This window comes from Miscanthus floridulus, chromosome 6, assembly GCF_019320115.1.
Source record: "Miscanthus floridulus cultivar M001 chromosome 6, ASM1932011v1, whole genome shotgun sequence".
Taxonomy (NCBI): Eukaryota; Viridiplantae; Streptophyta; class Magnoliopsida; order Poales; family Poaceae; genus Miscanthus; species Miscanthus floridulus.
The window spans coordinates 43,978,485-43,994,411 of NC_089585.1; the positions used below are offsets into that span (position 1 = coordinate 43,978,485).

The 15,927-nt window shown below is 41.7% G+C and overlaps 1 protein-coding gene across 1 annotated transcript; it reads right to left on the reverse strand.

Annotated features, from left to right (window-relative positions):
- Positions 1–10,221: 10,221 nt before the first annotated feature.
- LOC136458178 (lysophospholipid acyltransferase LPEAT1-like) lies at positions 10,222–15,468 on the reverse strand. Its single transcript, XM_066458161.1, has 8 exons — positions 14,706–15,468; positions 13,567–13,686; positions 13,428–13,465; positions 13,204–13,268; positions 12,918–12,983; positions 12,033–12,166; positions 11,187–11,327; positions 10,222–10,646 (listed from the first exon to the last, which is right to left on the reverse strand). Exons 1-8 carry the CDS (start codon positions 15,159–15,161, stop codon positions 10,536–10,538), a joined length of 1,131 nt encoding a protein of 376 aa, XP_066314258.1. The 5' UTR covers positions 15,162–15,468; the 3' UTR covers positions 10,222–10,535.
- Between the last annotated feature and the right edge of the window lie 459 nt (positions 15,469–15,927).

Genomic DNA, 15,927 nt, shown 5'->3' on the forward strand with positions numbered 1-15,927 from the left:
GACTGGATGCAACCAGAGTACGGTCGATCCTGTCTTCATCTTCTTCGCTTGACCGGATGTAGGATCACCTTCTAACCAGATGCAGGGAGAACATTGTTCCAGTGTCTAGTCACTCCATTGCAGCAATAGTTCACCACCTATGAACTGACCAGACACAGGGGAGCCGAGTCTGGTCCAGCGTCTGGTCACTCCTTTTCAATAATTCTTCAAAGTCCATTGAGCTGCCTGTTCCCAATCAAGTCCCAACTTTAATAAGATCCAAATAAACACCAATTGGGACTGATGTGAGTGACCTCTCTCAAACCCTCAAATTTTTCAAAGTATTTTACCTTTGGCTATAATTCTTTTTAAGAAAATAGGCAATAGAAGGGTGATTGAAGAGAAATGACAAAAACAACATTCATGCATATGCAATGCAATACTTGAAAGTAATTCTAGATGTTTGTCAAGTTTGATCCAAGGTTAAGCTTCTTCACACGCTTTTCAGCGGTTATCTTAACCATGTTAGGCAAGCCCTAAATGCATTACCAGAGATTAAACATGTTGTATATTACAATGCAATGCAAGGGACAACACAAGCACATTTTCTAGTGAAGTTGCTAAAATCAAGCACATTGAGCTCATTTCTCAACCGACAAAATGTTGCCTCATCTAGTGGTTTAGTGAAGATATCCGCCAATTGATCCTTGGTCCTTACACCTTCTAGTGAAATATCATTCTTAGCAACATGATCTCTAAGAAAGTGATGGCAGATATCTATGTGCTCGGTGCGAGAGTGTTGAACTAGATTATTAGCAAGTTTTACCGCATTCTCATTGTCACACAAAAGAGGTATCTTTTCTAGAACTACACCATACTCTAGCAAAGTTTGCTTCATGTAAAGTATTTGTGCACAATAAGCACCCGTGGCAATGTATTCTGCTTCGGCAGTGGACAAAGCCACACTATTTTGTTTTTTTGGAGGACCAAGATAGAAGTGATCTACCAAGCAAATGGCACCCTCTGGATGTGCTTTTTCTATCAACTTTGCAACTGGCATAATCCGAATCGGAATAGCCAACTAATTCAAATCTAGCTCCTTTGGGATACCAAAGACCAATGCTTGGTGTGTGCTTAAGATACCTAAGGATTCTTTTAACGGCAATCAAATGAGTTTCCTTAGGATTAGCTTAAAATCTAGCACACATACACACACTAAACATAATGTCGGGCCTAGATGCAGTTAAATATAACAAGCTACCAATCATAGAGCGATAGAGAGTTTGATCAACTGTGTTACCTCCCTCATCTAGGTCGAGATGTCCATTAGTTGGCATTGGTGTCTTGATTGGCTTACATTCATCCATTTTGAATCTCTTGAGAAGATCATTAGTATATTTCTCTTGAGAGATAAAAATCCCTTCTCTCATTTGCTTGACTTGAAAACCAAAAAAGAATGTAAGCTCTCCAATCATTGACATCTCGAACTCCTTCGACATCAATTCACCAAACTCTTTGCAAGAATCTTCATTTGATGATCCAAAGATAATATCATCAACATATACTTGACAAATAAAGATATATCCATCAAGCTTCTTGGTAAATAGTGTGGTGTCGACCTTCCCAATGGTGAAGCCCTTCTTGATGAGGAAATCCCGAAGACGCTCATACCAAGCTCTTGGGGCTTGCTTAAGCCCATATAGCGCCTTAGATAACCTATAAACATGATTAGGATATCTAGGGTCTTCAAACCCGGAAGGTTGATCAACATAAACTAGTTCATTAATAAAGCCATTTAAAAATGCACTTTTCACATCCATTTGATATAGTTTCATTTTATGATGTGATGTATATGCAAGGAGGATACGCATGACTTCTAGTCTTGCAACCACTGCAAAGGTCTCTCTAAAATCCAACCCTTCAACTTGAGAGAACCCCTTCACAACTAGTCTATCCTTGTTCCTCACAACAATGCCTTGATCATCTTGCTTGTTGCGGAACACCCATTTTGTTGCAATGACTCTTGCACCTTGTGGTCGCTCTTCAAGAGTCCAAACTTCATTGTGGGTGAAGTTGTTCAACTCTTCATACGTGGCATTTGTCCAATCTAGATCTTGAAGAGCTTCTTCTACCTTGGTAGGCTCAAAACAAGAGACAAACGAGTGATGTTTAATAAATGAAGCAAGTTTTTGAGATCGAGTCATTACACCCTTTGATGAACTTTCTATGATAAGATCTTGTGGATGAGCTTGTAGTAGAGGTGAATTTCTTCTATCAACCACTTTAGGGGGAGGTCATAGAGCATCAACATCATGTGCTTGTATCACCATTTGCTCATGGGAGACATGAGTGTCTTTATTTTCTACTCTCCTATCTTTATCACCATCTTGTGGCACATTTGACGAAGAAGGTGGATTAATCACTTGTACATCATCTTCATCATCTTGTGGCTTGATGTCTCCAACCAGAATATTCTTCATGGCCTCCCTCAATGGTTCATCACCTACATCATCAAGATTCTCATGTGCTCCTTGGAAGCCGTTAGATTCATCAAATTCCATATCATATGTTTCTTCAACCAAGCCGATGGCATGATTAAATACTCGATATGCTTTGGACTTTGATGAGTAACCAACAAGAAAACCAATATCACAATGTCTTTGAAACTTCCCTAGGTGTTGCCGCTTCTTGTAGATGTAGCATTTGTAACCAAACACCCTAAAGAAGGAGACATCTGGCTTCTTCCCATTGAGCAACTCATAAGGTGTCTTGCCAAGAAACTTTTGAAGGAATAAACAGTTGGATGCATAGCATGCGGTGTTGATAGCTTCTGCCCATAGAGCTTCAAGAGTATTGTACTCATCAAGCATTGTTCTTGCAAGTGTGATCAATGTCCGGTTCTTTCTCTCAACTACACCATTTTGTTGAGGAGTATATGTTGCGGAGACCTCATGCTTGATCCCAACTTCATCACAATAGGCTTCAATGTTTGTGTTGTCAAATTCTTTCCCATTGTCGCTTCTAATCTTCTTGAGCTTCACTTCAAACTCATTTTGTGCTCTCTTGGCAAACTTCTTGAAGCATGATGCAACTTTGGATTTGTCATAAAGGAAGAACACCCATGTGTATCTTGAGTAGTCATCAACAATCACAAGACAATAAAGATTTCCTCCCAAACTCTTGTATGTTGTTGGTCCAAATAAATCCAAGTGAAGGAGCTCTAGTACTCTTGTTGTTGACATGAAAGCTTTTGTAGGACGAGTATTTGCAACTTGTTTGTTGGCTTCACATGCACTACAAAGCTTGTCCTTCTCAAACTTCACATCCTTCAACCCTCTCACCAAATCATTCTTCATTAGCTTCTTGAGTGAGCTCATCCCAGCATGAGCAAGTCTTCTATGCCATAGCCACCCAAGTGTTATTTTGGTGAATAGGTAAGTCTTCAAATTAGCATCTTCGGAGGTGAAGTCCACTAGATATAGGTTGTTGTATCTAAATCCCTTGAATATCACTTGATCATCATCTTTCTTGGATACAACCACTTCCTTCTCGGTAAATAGGCATTGAAAGCCAAGATCACACAATTGTCCAACGGATAGCAAGTTGAAGCTCAATGAAGCAACATATAGCACATTTGAGATTGAATGATCATTTGATATTGCCACTTTATCCAATCCTTTAACCTTGCCCTTTGAATTATTTCCAAATGTGATTCTTTCTTGTCCATCTACTTCTTCATCTAGTGAGGTGAACATACAAGGATCACTGGTCATATGTTGTGTGCAACCACTATCAATTACCCAATGACTTCCATCGATTTTGTAGTTCACCTACACATAAGAGATCAAGCTTTAGGAACCTAAACTTGTTGAGGGCCCTTGACTTTCTTAATAAGTGAATTTGCAACCCAAATTTTCTTAGGCCTATTCTTGTTGGGAGGTCCTAAGAACATAACTTTCATCTTTCCACTAGAGTCCTTTCTAAGCATGTAATGAGCATTGAAAGCAAAGGGTCTAGCATGCTTGGGCAAGGGTTGTGGTGGTGGAGTTTGACACTCATGGGCAAAGTGGCCTTCTTATCCACAGTCAAAACACCTCTTTGGTTTTGGCTTTGACTTGTGTTGTTGTTGTTGAGCTTGAGCCTTCTTCTCTTGGTTTGCCAAATACCCAATGCCACTTCTATCCATCTTCATGACGGTGTTCATTAGTAGCTCACTTTGAAGATGCTTGCCTCTTGTGAACTTGTTCAATCCAATCTTGAGATGCTCTTTCTCCAACTTGAGCTTCTTGTTCTCTTCCTTGAGTGCATCATTATTTTTCTCTTCCTTGAGTTTCTTGTTCTCTTCTTTAAGCTTCTCATTCTCAAGAATCAAATCACCATCATGATCAAGAGTTTCTAGCACTATAGTGTTGGTGGTTTTGAGCTCTTCAAGACCTTTCTTGAGCTTTTCATTATCATGCTTGAGCTTGACATACTCATCATAGTTGTCGGTTTCAACCACTTGCTTGCCTTTGCTACTAGATCCTTGCTCAATGCTCTCAACAATTAAATCATCACATGATGTAGCTATATCAATCTTAACAACATTGTTAGTAGCATCATGTGGCTCATTGGATAAAAAATCTTGAGCAATAACAAGATTATCATGATTTATCTTGAGAGTTGTATATTCTTCTTTTAGCATATTGTGGTTAGTGATGAGCTCATTATGTATCCTCTCAAGTTTATCATGTTTTTCTTTAAGCTCTTTCTTAGAAGATTTGAGCTCCTTGAGTTTGGATGTCATAGCATCATTTGCTTCTCTAAGCTCAAAACTAGCCTTTTCCGCTATATCACATTTAGCTAAAAGAGAATCATTCTTAGCTTCTAACTTATCATTTTTAGCTCTAGTCTTTCTAATAATCTTAGTATATTGATTTAGCAATTTAACAAGATCATCATATGAAGGTGATTCGTATTTATCATCATCACTATCACTATCACTATCATCATCATTAGCATGATCATCACCACTACTATCATCATCATTTGATACCTTTTGTTCACCCTTGGCCATAAGGCATAGGTGTGTAGAGGATGATAGCGGTGGTGTCGGTGAAGATGATGAAGAGTCAATCACAATGGCGGCCACCTTCTCATTATCACTATCATCATCGGATGAGCAACTTGATGAATCAATGTTCGTGAGCCAATCACCAACGATGTATGCCTTGCCATTTTTCTTCTTGTGGAAGTCCTTCTTGCCATCTTTCTTCTTGTATGTCTTGTTTTTCTTCTTCTCATCATCATCACTTGAGTCATCTTTATTGCCCTTGTTCTTCTTCTTGTACTTGTCTTTCTTGGGCTTTGTGCATTGATGTGCTAGATGACCAAGTTCTCCACAATTATAGCAATCTATCTTAGAGATTGGCTTCCTTCTAGTGCTAGTGAAGAACTTCTTTTTCTTGCCATCGAACTTGATGCCACTCTTGTTGAGCTTCTTTAGCATATTGGCAGTTCTTCTCACCATGAGAGCAAGACTTGCATCATCAACTTCATCATCACTTGAGCTCTCATACTCAATTCTTGCTTTGCCCTTCTCTTGGCTAGCCTTGAATGCTAAGTCTTTGTCTTTCTTCTTGGTAGAGGATGAGCCATCGTGTGGTGTGATGTGCATGTACATCTCATGAGCATTGATCTTTCTCAAGATTTGAGTCAGTGTAGCAGTGGAAAGATCACCTTGATGAAGCACGGTCACAATATGCCCATATTTATCAATGGGGAGGACACTCAAGATCTTTCTTATAACATTGGATGGTTGCATTTGAGTGAGTCCAAGCCCATTGACTTCCTCTATAAGAACATTCAAGCGTGAGTACATTTCATTAGCACTCTCTTTAGGAAGCATCTTGAAAGAATTAAGCTTTTTCATTACAAGATGATAGCGTTCCTCACGCTCGCTCTTAGTTCTCTCATGGAGCGCACAAATGTCTGACCATAGTGCATGGGCGTCCTTGTGGTTCCTCACTCGGTTAAACACATCTTTGCAAAGGCCTCTAAAGATGGTGTTTCGAGCCTTTGCATTCCATTTCTCATAGTTCACTTCATCGCCTTGAAGGTGCATGGGATCTCGATGTTTTGGGAATCCTTGTGAGGCGGCTCTAAGTATTCCAACATCTAGAGCTTCTAAATACGCCTCCATGCGGATTTTCCAATAAGAAAAATCATCCCCCTCAAAGATAGGAATAGGTCCATCCCCGTGAGACATCTTTCTCTAGATGGTTAAGCCTAAATACGTGAGCACGAGGCTCTGATACCAATTGAAAGGATCAAGATGCCCAAGAGGGAGGTGAATTGGGCTAATTCTAAAATTCTTTGCAATAATTAAACCCTATGATTAGCCCACTTCACCCCTTATGCCTAGAAAGTGTTTCTATCGTTCTAAAGCACAAAAGTTTAGCAACCTATGTTCCAATCCTACTCAAGCATGGCAATTCTATGAATGTAAAGACAAGAATTGAATTGCTCAATGTAAATGCTTAAAGTAAAGAGAGAACGAGGAACGCGGCGATGTTTTGTCGAGGTATCGGAGAGTCGCCACTCCCCACTAGTCCTCATTGGAGCACCCACGCAAGGGTGTAGCTCCCCCTTGATCCACGCAAGGATCAAGTGCTCTCTACGGGTTGATTCTTCGACACTCCGTCGCGGTGAATCACCCACAACCGCTCACAACATGAGTTGGGTCATCCACAAGCTCCGTTGGATGATCACCAAGCTCCCAATCATCCCCAAGCCATCTAGATGATGGCGATCACCAAGAGTAACAAGCACGAACTCTCACTTGACCACGACAAACCTAATGAGAAGGATGGATGCACACTTTGCTACTCTTGCTTTCACTAATGAGGCCTCTCTCTTAGATTCTCAAATCTCAATCACCTCACTAGGACCTTGCTCTTCTTGGCACTCTCAAGGGTGTTTCTCAGCTGTTGGAATGAGCAAAAGTGATCCCTTGAGTGAATAGAGGAAGTATTTATAACCCCTCATTCAAAACGAACCGTTATGTGCCACTGCGGGGTGATCGGACGCTCCGGTCAGTTCTCCCCGCAACCAAGCAGTTAAGTTGTGACTGGACTCTGACCAGCCTCCGGTCACAAAAACTGCTCTCTGGAACCTTACTGATGTTGACCGGACTCTGGAACCCAGCGTTCGGTCACTTTGCTGCTCAGCGTCCGGTCAGTAGCCGGAACCTGACCAGCGTCCGGTCAGCACTGACCGGACACGTCCGATCCGGATTCTCCCTCTCTGGAACCTTACTGGAGTTGACCGGACTCTGGCACCTAGCGTCCGGTCACATTTCACTCAGTGTCCGGTCACATGCAGATGACTTCACCTTGATCAAATGAACTGACCGGACTCTGCGTCAACGTCCGATCACACCGGAACCAGCGTCCGATCAACATTTGACCCTCCATTCACTTCCAACTCGCAATCATATGTGAATGAAGTTTGCTCCAATTGATCTAAGGGCTATTTTGGAGCTACCTAGTGCTAGATTTGATAAGTGTGTACCACACCTAACCCACTAGACTCACCTAGGTCAAGCTACCCGTCCATACCCCCCTTAATAGTACGGCCAAAGGAAAAATAAAGTCCTAAACTACTCTAAGTGTCTCTTCAACTCCAAACGACACTTAGAACTAGTCCATCCTTAACCTTGTCGTCCATCCTTTAAAAATTGAAACGATTTCCATCGTAGGGGCATGACAACCATGATTGTCCAATCAATTGCCATTACCATGACCTAACTTAATTGCATCTGCAAAACACACGTTAGTCACAGTAATCTTGTATTGTCATTAATCACCGAAACTCAACTAGGGACCTAGATGCTTTCACCGTGGATGGGTGGTTTGGTGGCTTGGGCCTCAAAACCATCAGGAGGAGGTTTGCTGGTTTGGGCCTCAAAAACAAGAGTGAATGGTTTGGTGGTTTCAGTCTCAAAATCATCAACGGTGGGTTTAACTAGTTTGGGCCTCAAATTCATGGAGTGGTGGATTGGTGGACACGTGGTGGCATCGACGCCAAGCAAAGTAGAGAAGGCATTGGGCTCGTCGGGTCGATGAAGAGAAACTTGGATGGTTTTAATTACCCCTAATGGGTATCTGGGCTAAGTGCTTCATGTAAGGGCAACTTGGGGGGACATATATGAGAGATGGCTAGTTGTGGAGACTAAGTCTTTGGAAGCCTTGGGTATTAGACTCTCATTTGTTAGGTTGATGAGCCTTTAGTTTAGGGCTAGGAAGAGAGGGAGAGACGAGTGGATCTTTGATTGAGCTTTTCGTCATCTAAGTTTTGAGATCTACTAGGAGTGAATTGCAATCATTCATTGTAATCAAGAGATCAAATTCATGCTTAACTTGTTCTTCTCCTCCCAATCTGCGTGGAAATAGGCCGTGTGATTTTCAACTCATGATTTTCATTAGGACTTCACAATGTCCTAAGGAAGATGATTTTCTTGCTCGATTCTTTGTGCTGAAAACAGGTTGCGTGGAACTTTCACACCTCGAGAGGTGAAAATCATCTTCTTTGTGTTTTCAAGGTGTTTTCCTGACTTTTCTTTACTTCCGCTTGGCCATTTGGGCTTTCCTAGCACTATCTCTATGCCATATAGCCTTGTCATGAGTACAGGGGCTTGAGTTTGCTAGAGGAGAGGAGATTTGGTGAAGATTAGGATAAAGCCAAGTTCTTAGATAAGAATTTTAATCGGCTCTCATTCATTCTTCTCTCGTCGCTGTTTTGGTCTTTTAATGTATATTAAGGAAAGGAACAAGGTATATATAACTTGGGTTTTTCTTGCAGGTGCAAGCCATCTTATTAGTTATTACCTCCTCCAGAGTTTTTTTTACTTTTTGCTCCAGGGGGGGCCCCTGTTTAATCTTTTCTTTATTTAATGAATTTGACACCCTCTCGTCTTGGTTAGTACAGAATAGAAAGCACAAGATGTTGAAAATAATGAGTACATAGTGTTGGTAAAACATGCTGAGCAACCTAGTCAGAGTCAGTATAAGGATGCTGAGCGCAGGCGAGCGTGAGTGCAAAATCCGAACCAAATGAAAATTGTGGCCACTAGGAATATAAGTTCTAATTATTTCTGGGTCATTGGATCGATTCAAAATTTGATCACCCAATGAATTGGAATGTCATTTCATATAATTTGAGTGAGGTGAAAATTTAACTAGAATAATGTCTGACTATAGTTGGAGGATATAAGAGGAGGAGAAAATAGTCGCAAAAGTTTATTTGTTAGGAATAATTAGCATTATACATTGAACCATATTTTCTCAGCTAATGTCTATATGACATGGCATTATCATGGACACTACTATTACATAGTGTTTTCTAGTGGGACCGCCCTCAGGTTTTCTGTTCCGGGATAAACGAACCATGCATGTTCCGTAGCAACACTGGCACAGGAGAGAATTTCATGCAAAGTTTTTGTCTTGTTCTGTTGCCACGAAACAATTCCTAACGGGTGATACAAAATAGGTGGTACGGTACGGTGCAATGCTATCAAAGGATTGATGACACATATGCCAAGGTTCTGTGCAGTTCTTGCATTTGCTCGCCACTCGTATCCCATCACTATATTCTTTGGAGATCTATTTTGTAAAATATCGATATATGGAAGATTAGAACGAGTCCTCCAAAGGGACGCGAACAGCTTGCTGCTAGTGGAACAGAAAGATATCGACCCTGCGTAATCCTAGGATGACCCTAGCGGGCCTTACCACCCCGCACAAGTAAAAAGAAAAAATAACTTTCTCAAAGTTTTCTTAAACCCACACTCTCGTTCTCTATATTTTTTATCATCAATGGACATCTTCTCTATATCTTGTACACACACTTTACGGTCCTTTAGCTAGCGAAGAAACTTAGGAACAGAGGATGCCTGGAGACCAAATTCTCTTTTCTTATTTACTATCAAATTTGCCCGTGTATTGTAACAGAAGAAAAAAAACTATCAAATGTTAATAGCAAAGAATGACTAAAAAAATGCATATCTATTTATTTGGGTGTTTCACTCTGCCCCGAGACCCCGAACGCAAAAAATTGGCAAGGCTGTGGGCAGAGGGTTTCTCACAGGAAGGGGATAGCAAATGTTCTTGTGTTCTTGAGATACTTTAATAAGTGTGGCAATTTAAGAGATGACAATACTAAGTAATAAGTAATAAAACAAGCGTACAAAGACAGACCACCGCAATCAACAAGTGTTTCTGAATTAGATTTCACAGTTGACATCAAATAAAACTGTAGGAAAGCAAGTAGAAGATTCAGATCTGGTCATCTGGTGAAGAAAACAGCAGCGCTCGAAATTTGAAAGACCTCATAGGAGGGCATGAACCATATCAAACTATAACGGCTAATGTTTTCGTACAATGTAGTATCAGGATGGTATTCAACAGGCTCCTCAAACAAACAAACAAAGCGCCGCATTACAAATATAAAACACGCACACAGTTACATTTTAAATGCTCCTCACCTGTCAGTTTACAAAAGAAGCGACGCAACGTCTTTTAATCATCTTTCTGATGTCTACTAGCACCAGGTAGATTACTAGTACCATTCAGTGCTGCATGGTACACGCGCTTCTCCGCCAACCCAAGATTAGAAAGAATTAAATTGCCCTGGAGAAAGAGAAGGTTATTATATGGTGGGATCATGAACATATTAATTTCATATTCAAAAAGGTGATCGGTCATTCTAGGGCTTATTATTGGAGGAAAGGCCCACGCTAGAACGAAACCCATGCCAAAAAAAAACACTACGTACAGGCCCAAGAACCTTTTTTTAGGATTTTTTTTTTGTGAAAAGGACTTATTTTAGCAGCTGCAGCTGGCGCATAGGGAACAGTATTGGGCAGGTGTGTGTTTGCAGCAGCCGCTGCAGGCCTACTCACTAAGGGCTGGAGAGAAGATTCACCTCATTAAATATATAAAGGAGCCAAGGGATCAAGAAAGGGCACTCTCCCTCACATTCATTTTCCAAGCTTATCTTTCCTCCCCATATTGGCAATGGTTTTTCTGACAGCGGCGCCATCCTCTTTATAGGTAAGGAGAGATCAATCATATTCTCCAGCCCTTGGTGGATACAAATATTACGAATAGGCCGTTGGGTCTTTGCATGGAGTGCTTTTAGACATGGGCTCAGTTTTAGTTTTAGCCTACCTCCATTGCTATCAGTTTTCTGACGTTATTTGCGTAGAGCTTAGGATCTTCCTTTTCTTGTTGAGAAGGATAGTATACAGGCAACCGAACCACCTCCATGTGATTTACAAATTGACAGAGCAGCAAAAACACATGACGTGCCTGCAAGTTTTTGTTGAAAAAAAAAGGTGTCAGAACTCAATGAATCAAGAAAAAAGAGCATATTATTGCCAATGCAGAAATAAATGTAATAGCCAACACAAAAGATAGACACAAAGTTGGTTAAGTGCCATATACTTAAGAAATTATATAGAAACCATGAATAAATGTTTGGATGTTCCATATGGAGAAGTTCTCTAGCATGGCAGTCTCACTATCTATCCTAAATAATAATGTATTTCTTTGACAATGTCCTTAGTGGCTTAATGTGATATCATGTGTGTAGTTTATTGAACTATCTAGAAGTTGTGGCAGTTAGGCACAACAAGGTCAAAATATTAGACAGTACTACCTTCATTCCAAATTGTAAGTCATTTTGACTTTTATAGATACATGTTTTTTACTATGTATCTAGAAACAGTATATATCCAAGTGCATAGCAAAAACTATGTATCTTTACAATTTCGAACGGATGGATTATTAGTTAAACAAACATGGACAGTACTATTGAACAAAAATAATAATGGCAAAGTTGGCAACATCCTAATCAAAGCCTGAATAAGAGCTTAAAAAATAGATAAAAACAAACTTCTCAAGCGTGGAACTCTTCACACAAGGTTTCACTAAATTGCTCAAGCACCCCTGTGTCTACTTTTAGGTTCTAAATTGACATAGTTAAGAAAGTGTAGATTTGCAATAAGTACTTACTCCATCCATGGAATCCCATGCTGGACTAAATCTCTTGTAAGGGTATTTCAAAATGACTGGCTGCACTGGTGCACTTGCAAGAAAGGCTCCGGTCTTAAATGGAAGAAGGTAATCCCCATTTGTAGTAGTTCCCTCTGAAAGAAATGGAAAGCGTAAGTCTATAATACACGACAATCAAGTTTCTTGAAGAGACAAAACGAAGGAAAGGAAACAAGATTGCATAGAACAAGATTGCTAACTTTCCAACATGTATGTTGGAATAGAAAATGATGAAGCCAAATATATTTTGATCGCGTGATATAAATAAAGTAGAAACAGACTGGAGCACAAAATTGTGGGTGAACACTGAAAGGTAACAATGTTTATACATAGGCAATGGAACATGATTCTGAATTCCTGCTAATCCTGTAACTCAAAATGGTTCTATTCAGCTATTCTCTCAGCAAAGCATGTTTTCATCATTACACTTTGAATAGTTATGTCCAGCTTCAAGACAATACAAAGTTTGCCCATGTGATAAGGGAGGATGACTAATTTAAAAGCACATAGGAAACAGCACCTTTTAAAGGATGGTGCTAATAACCCTTCATAAATGATCATGACTGAACACTGTTCGCCTAAACGGTCGTTTAGCCCGTTTACACACCGTGTAAACCCTACACAGTGGTGCGTCGTTTCCGTTTAATCACCCGTTTACCCCGTTTAATTGGCTGTTTAGCCCGTTTAATGGGACGTTTTGCCCGAATAATGGCTAAACGGTAGGTGACCGACTGTTTACCGTTTGGCGTTTAGGAAAACATTGCTCAGGAAATTGGCAACCATTAGATTAAATAAAGCTTAGTTACAAGAAAAACTGGAAAATAAAATAAATGGTCATACACTAACCAGGGAACAACATCATTGGGGTATTCTTATCTTGACAAACCTCTCGGACCCTTTCAGTTACAGCACCTACATACAGTACAGAAAGTTCGGAAAGAAACAATGAATGAACAAAAACTACAGAACATTACAAGTCGTGAATATAATGCAATATTTGAAGTGTTAGTAAAAGAAGCCGTTGAATACTAACCGAATATTTTGAGGATGCTAACAATAATAAATAACTTTTATTTGGCTCGAAAAAACTAGCGCAAGTATAACTATTTCCAGGAATGTAGTCAATATATACCTGAGACACCTTTAGCATCTGAAGACTTCGATTCTCGTTGAACAAAAATGCATCCAAGACAATTGCTGCATTACACCAGAAAAGAAAAGTTAGTTTCAATATATTCTACATATATCATATGAAAATATAAATGAAACTAGCTAAGTCCATCTTCTAGCAGAATATATATATGAATAAGACACTACCAGAAATTAAGAAAGTATTAATAAGCACGAAAAAGGTACCTTATGAGACCAACAAGTGGCAACCTGGACACTGACTCCTATAATAAGGATGCATTTAAGCATTGAAAGGACACATACAAAGCTAGAATACATTGATTTGTAAAGTTTGAATAAGTTATGTGGAGCAACAAATAAGTACCTTAGCAACAAAACTTGGAAAGGATGCTGACATGTGATAAAGAATATCCACATAAGACACATGATTAGATACAATTGCCCCTGGCCTTTGGGATTCTTCAGATTGGTCCTGATTTACATCCTGAAAAAATGTACACCAAGATGACAGGGGAACCAGGGAACAAAATTTATAGTTCAAGTCACATGGGCAGAACAGCAGTAATCTGCGGAAGGTTATATGATGCATTACGTGCAGAAGAAATCATTGCCATTACTGAAGTACAATCCGAATTCGTTGAGTGCTTTAAGGCACCAAACGTCTCTATTGCTAGTTATCGCAAATTGAATTGAGCACTAAGATATTTTTATGAAAGGGTAGGGGGCACAGGGAATTGCCAGTCATTGTCCTAAAGTGAGAATATGTAGCATCCAGATTCTGGATTTGTGACTAATACAACACAGTATGATGCCAAGTTCCAGCCACTTATTAAGGGTTTCGTAGTAGAAATATCAGACAACTGCATACTGACAATAAACCTGTCTCGAGGATTTGAAAGCATCTAATAAAGCAGGGGAACACAAGTCACATAACATCAATCTAACTTATCTTCAATCTATCTGAACAAGCAAAACAAACCACCATGCATACGAATTTTATTAGCTACAAATATCCAAGTTTCCCTATGCTAATTTAAGCCAATTAGTGGCACTCAGCAAATCACTTCCACAGCAGTAAGTAAGAATGGAAGCACATCCACATTGCCCACAGACAAAGAGGGAAAACAGAGAAAAAATATCTCTGTAATTTACAATAGCATAAATGCCTAAGAGTGCATACAGGACTTCAAAAAAGAATTCCATCATCAGGAAACGAATAGATATCTAAATGTAATCAATACAATTACTCTACATGCTCTAGCCAAAAAAAGGTTAACTCGGACCCTATTTCTTGCCGATCCATAGTTGCATCAGCATCATAAACGTTGCTGCAGATGCATTCCAGAGGAAGTGAGTAACACTGACCTTAGTGTCGCTGTCACTCTACTTCCTACAACCCATCAACCTTGGTGCTCTAGGACCAAATACAGTAGGAGTACTTTTGAAGCAACACAGAACCAAAACGCTGAGATTATTCAGTACAGGCATGACACCGGAACTAACCTCAGCATTGGGGAATCTCCTGTGGGTCTCGCGGATCCAGTAGAACCCGAAGACGAAGAGCATCGCCCGCGAGAGCGCGCACCCGGACCGCAGCACCGCCTTCCTCCTCCACCCCGCCAGCCTCGGGCGCCCCTCATCCGCATCCACGAACAGCGTGCACGCGCGGCACACCAAGTAGTAGAGCAGGAGCACGAGCATCCCCGCGACGAAGCGGAGCGGGAGGAGCACCGCGGCGGCCAGCGCCAGCCGCGCCGCCTGCGCCGCGGGCAGCGGGCCGCGGCCCATGGTCCCGTACGCGTCCCGGCGCGCGTAGGGGGCGTACCTGGCGTCCAGCTCCTCCGCTGTCTCCCCCGCCGCGGCCGTGGAGGTGGAGCCGTCGTCGTCGGAGAGGAGCGGGTGCACGGCGGCGCTGGCGTCGGGGCGCGAGCGCGGCGCGTCGGCGGTGTCGAGGGCCATTGCGCGCCGCGGGGCCGGGCGCCGGGCGGGCTGGATCGGCGCGGCGAGACGAGGGGAGCGCGTGTTTGTGACGAGGAGCCTGTCTGGTCGGCGCTGGCCGCTGCGCCCGGACGGAGGGGGGTGATGTCTGATGAGGCGAGCTGAGGCGGGGGCGTGGCGTGGGATCTGGATCGGACGGCGACGGGGAAGGCAGCCGTGTGGGCTATGCTAATCTGAGATTACGAACGATGGGGTGTCCACGACGGAAAGGAATTGAACTTGCAGAGTTGGACGGGACTCCATCCAATTTCATGCGCGTGAAAGGTGATGCACGTCGCCGCCACCTCTCGCTCTGCCCGCACGGCAGCCAAGGGTCAAGGAACGGACGCCGGCTGGTTCGTATCGTTGCTGGTTCGTTTACGTGAGAGAAAAGTACTGCTGGTTGGTTCACATGAACAGTGTTTATGTAAGATGGCTGGCCAGTCCAGCCAGCCGCTCCCAGCCGATCAGGCTTATTGTACCCCGTTCGCTGGTCTGAAACTTGACTGGAAAACATTGTTCCGGCTAGTTTGTTGTGAGAGAAAAATACTGTTTGGCTAGTTTGATGAACAGTACATTGAGAGGGGAGATCAACCAGCCGGCTAGTCTTATAAGACCAGCGAACGGCCCCTGTATTGTTTCCGATGTGTTACTGTACAAAACATTTCACCGTTGCATTTTACCCGAGAAATGCTAAACAACGCTTGGTTGTTTTGCTTGCCGGTGACATGCGATTTTCTGGGCGCTG

Bases quoted from the DNA above. Each gene is read 5' to 3' on its own strand.
- LOC136458178 (XM_066458161.1), bottom strand. From the start codon at position 15,161: ATGGCCCTCGACACCGCCGACGCGCCGCGCTCGCGCCCCGACGCCAGC. The intron at 13,687-14,705 runs GTTAGTTCCGGT...ACATTTTTTCAG, and splicing joins GGAGATTCCCCAATGCTGAG to GATGTAAATCAGGACCAATC. The intron at 10,647-11,186 runs GTAGGCTAAAAC...CTCTTTCTCCAG, and splicing joins GAAAACTGATAGCAATGGAG to GGCAATTTAATTCTTTCTAA.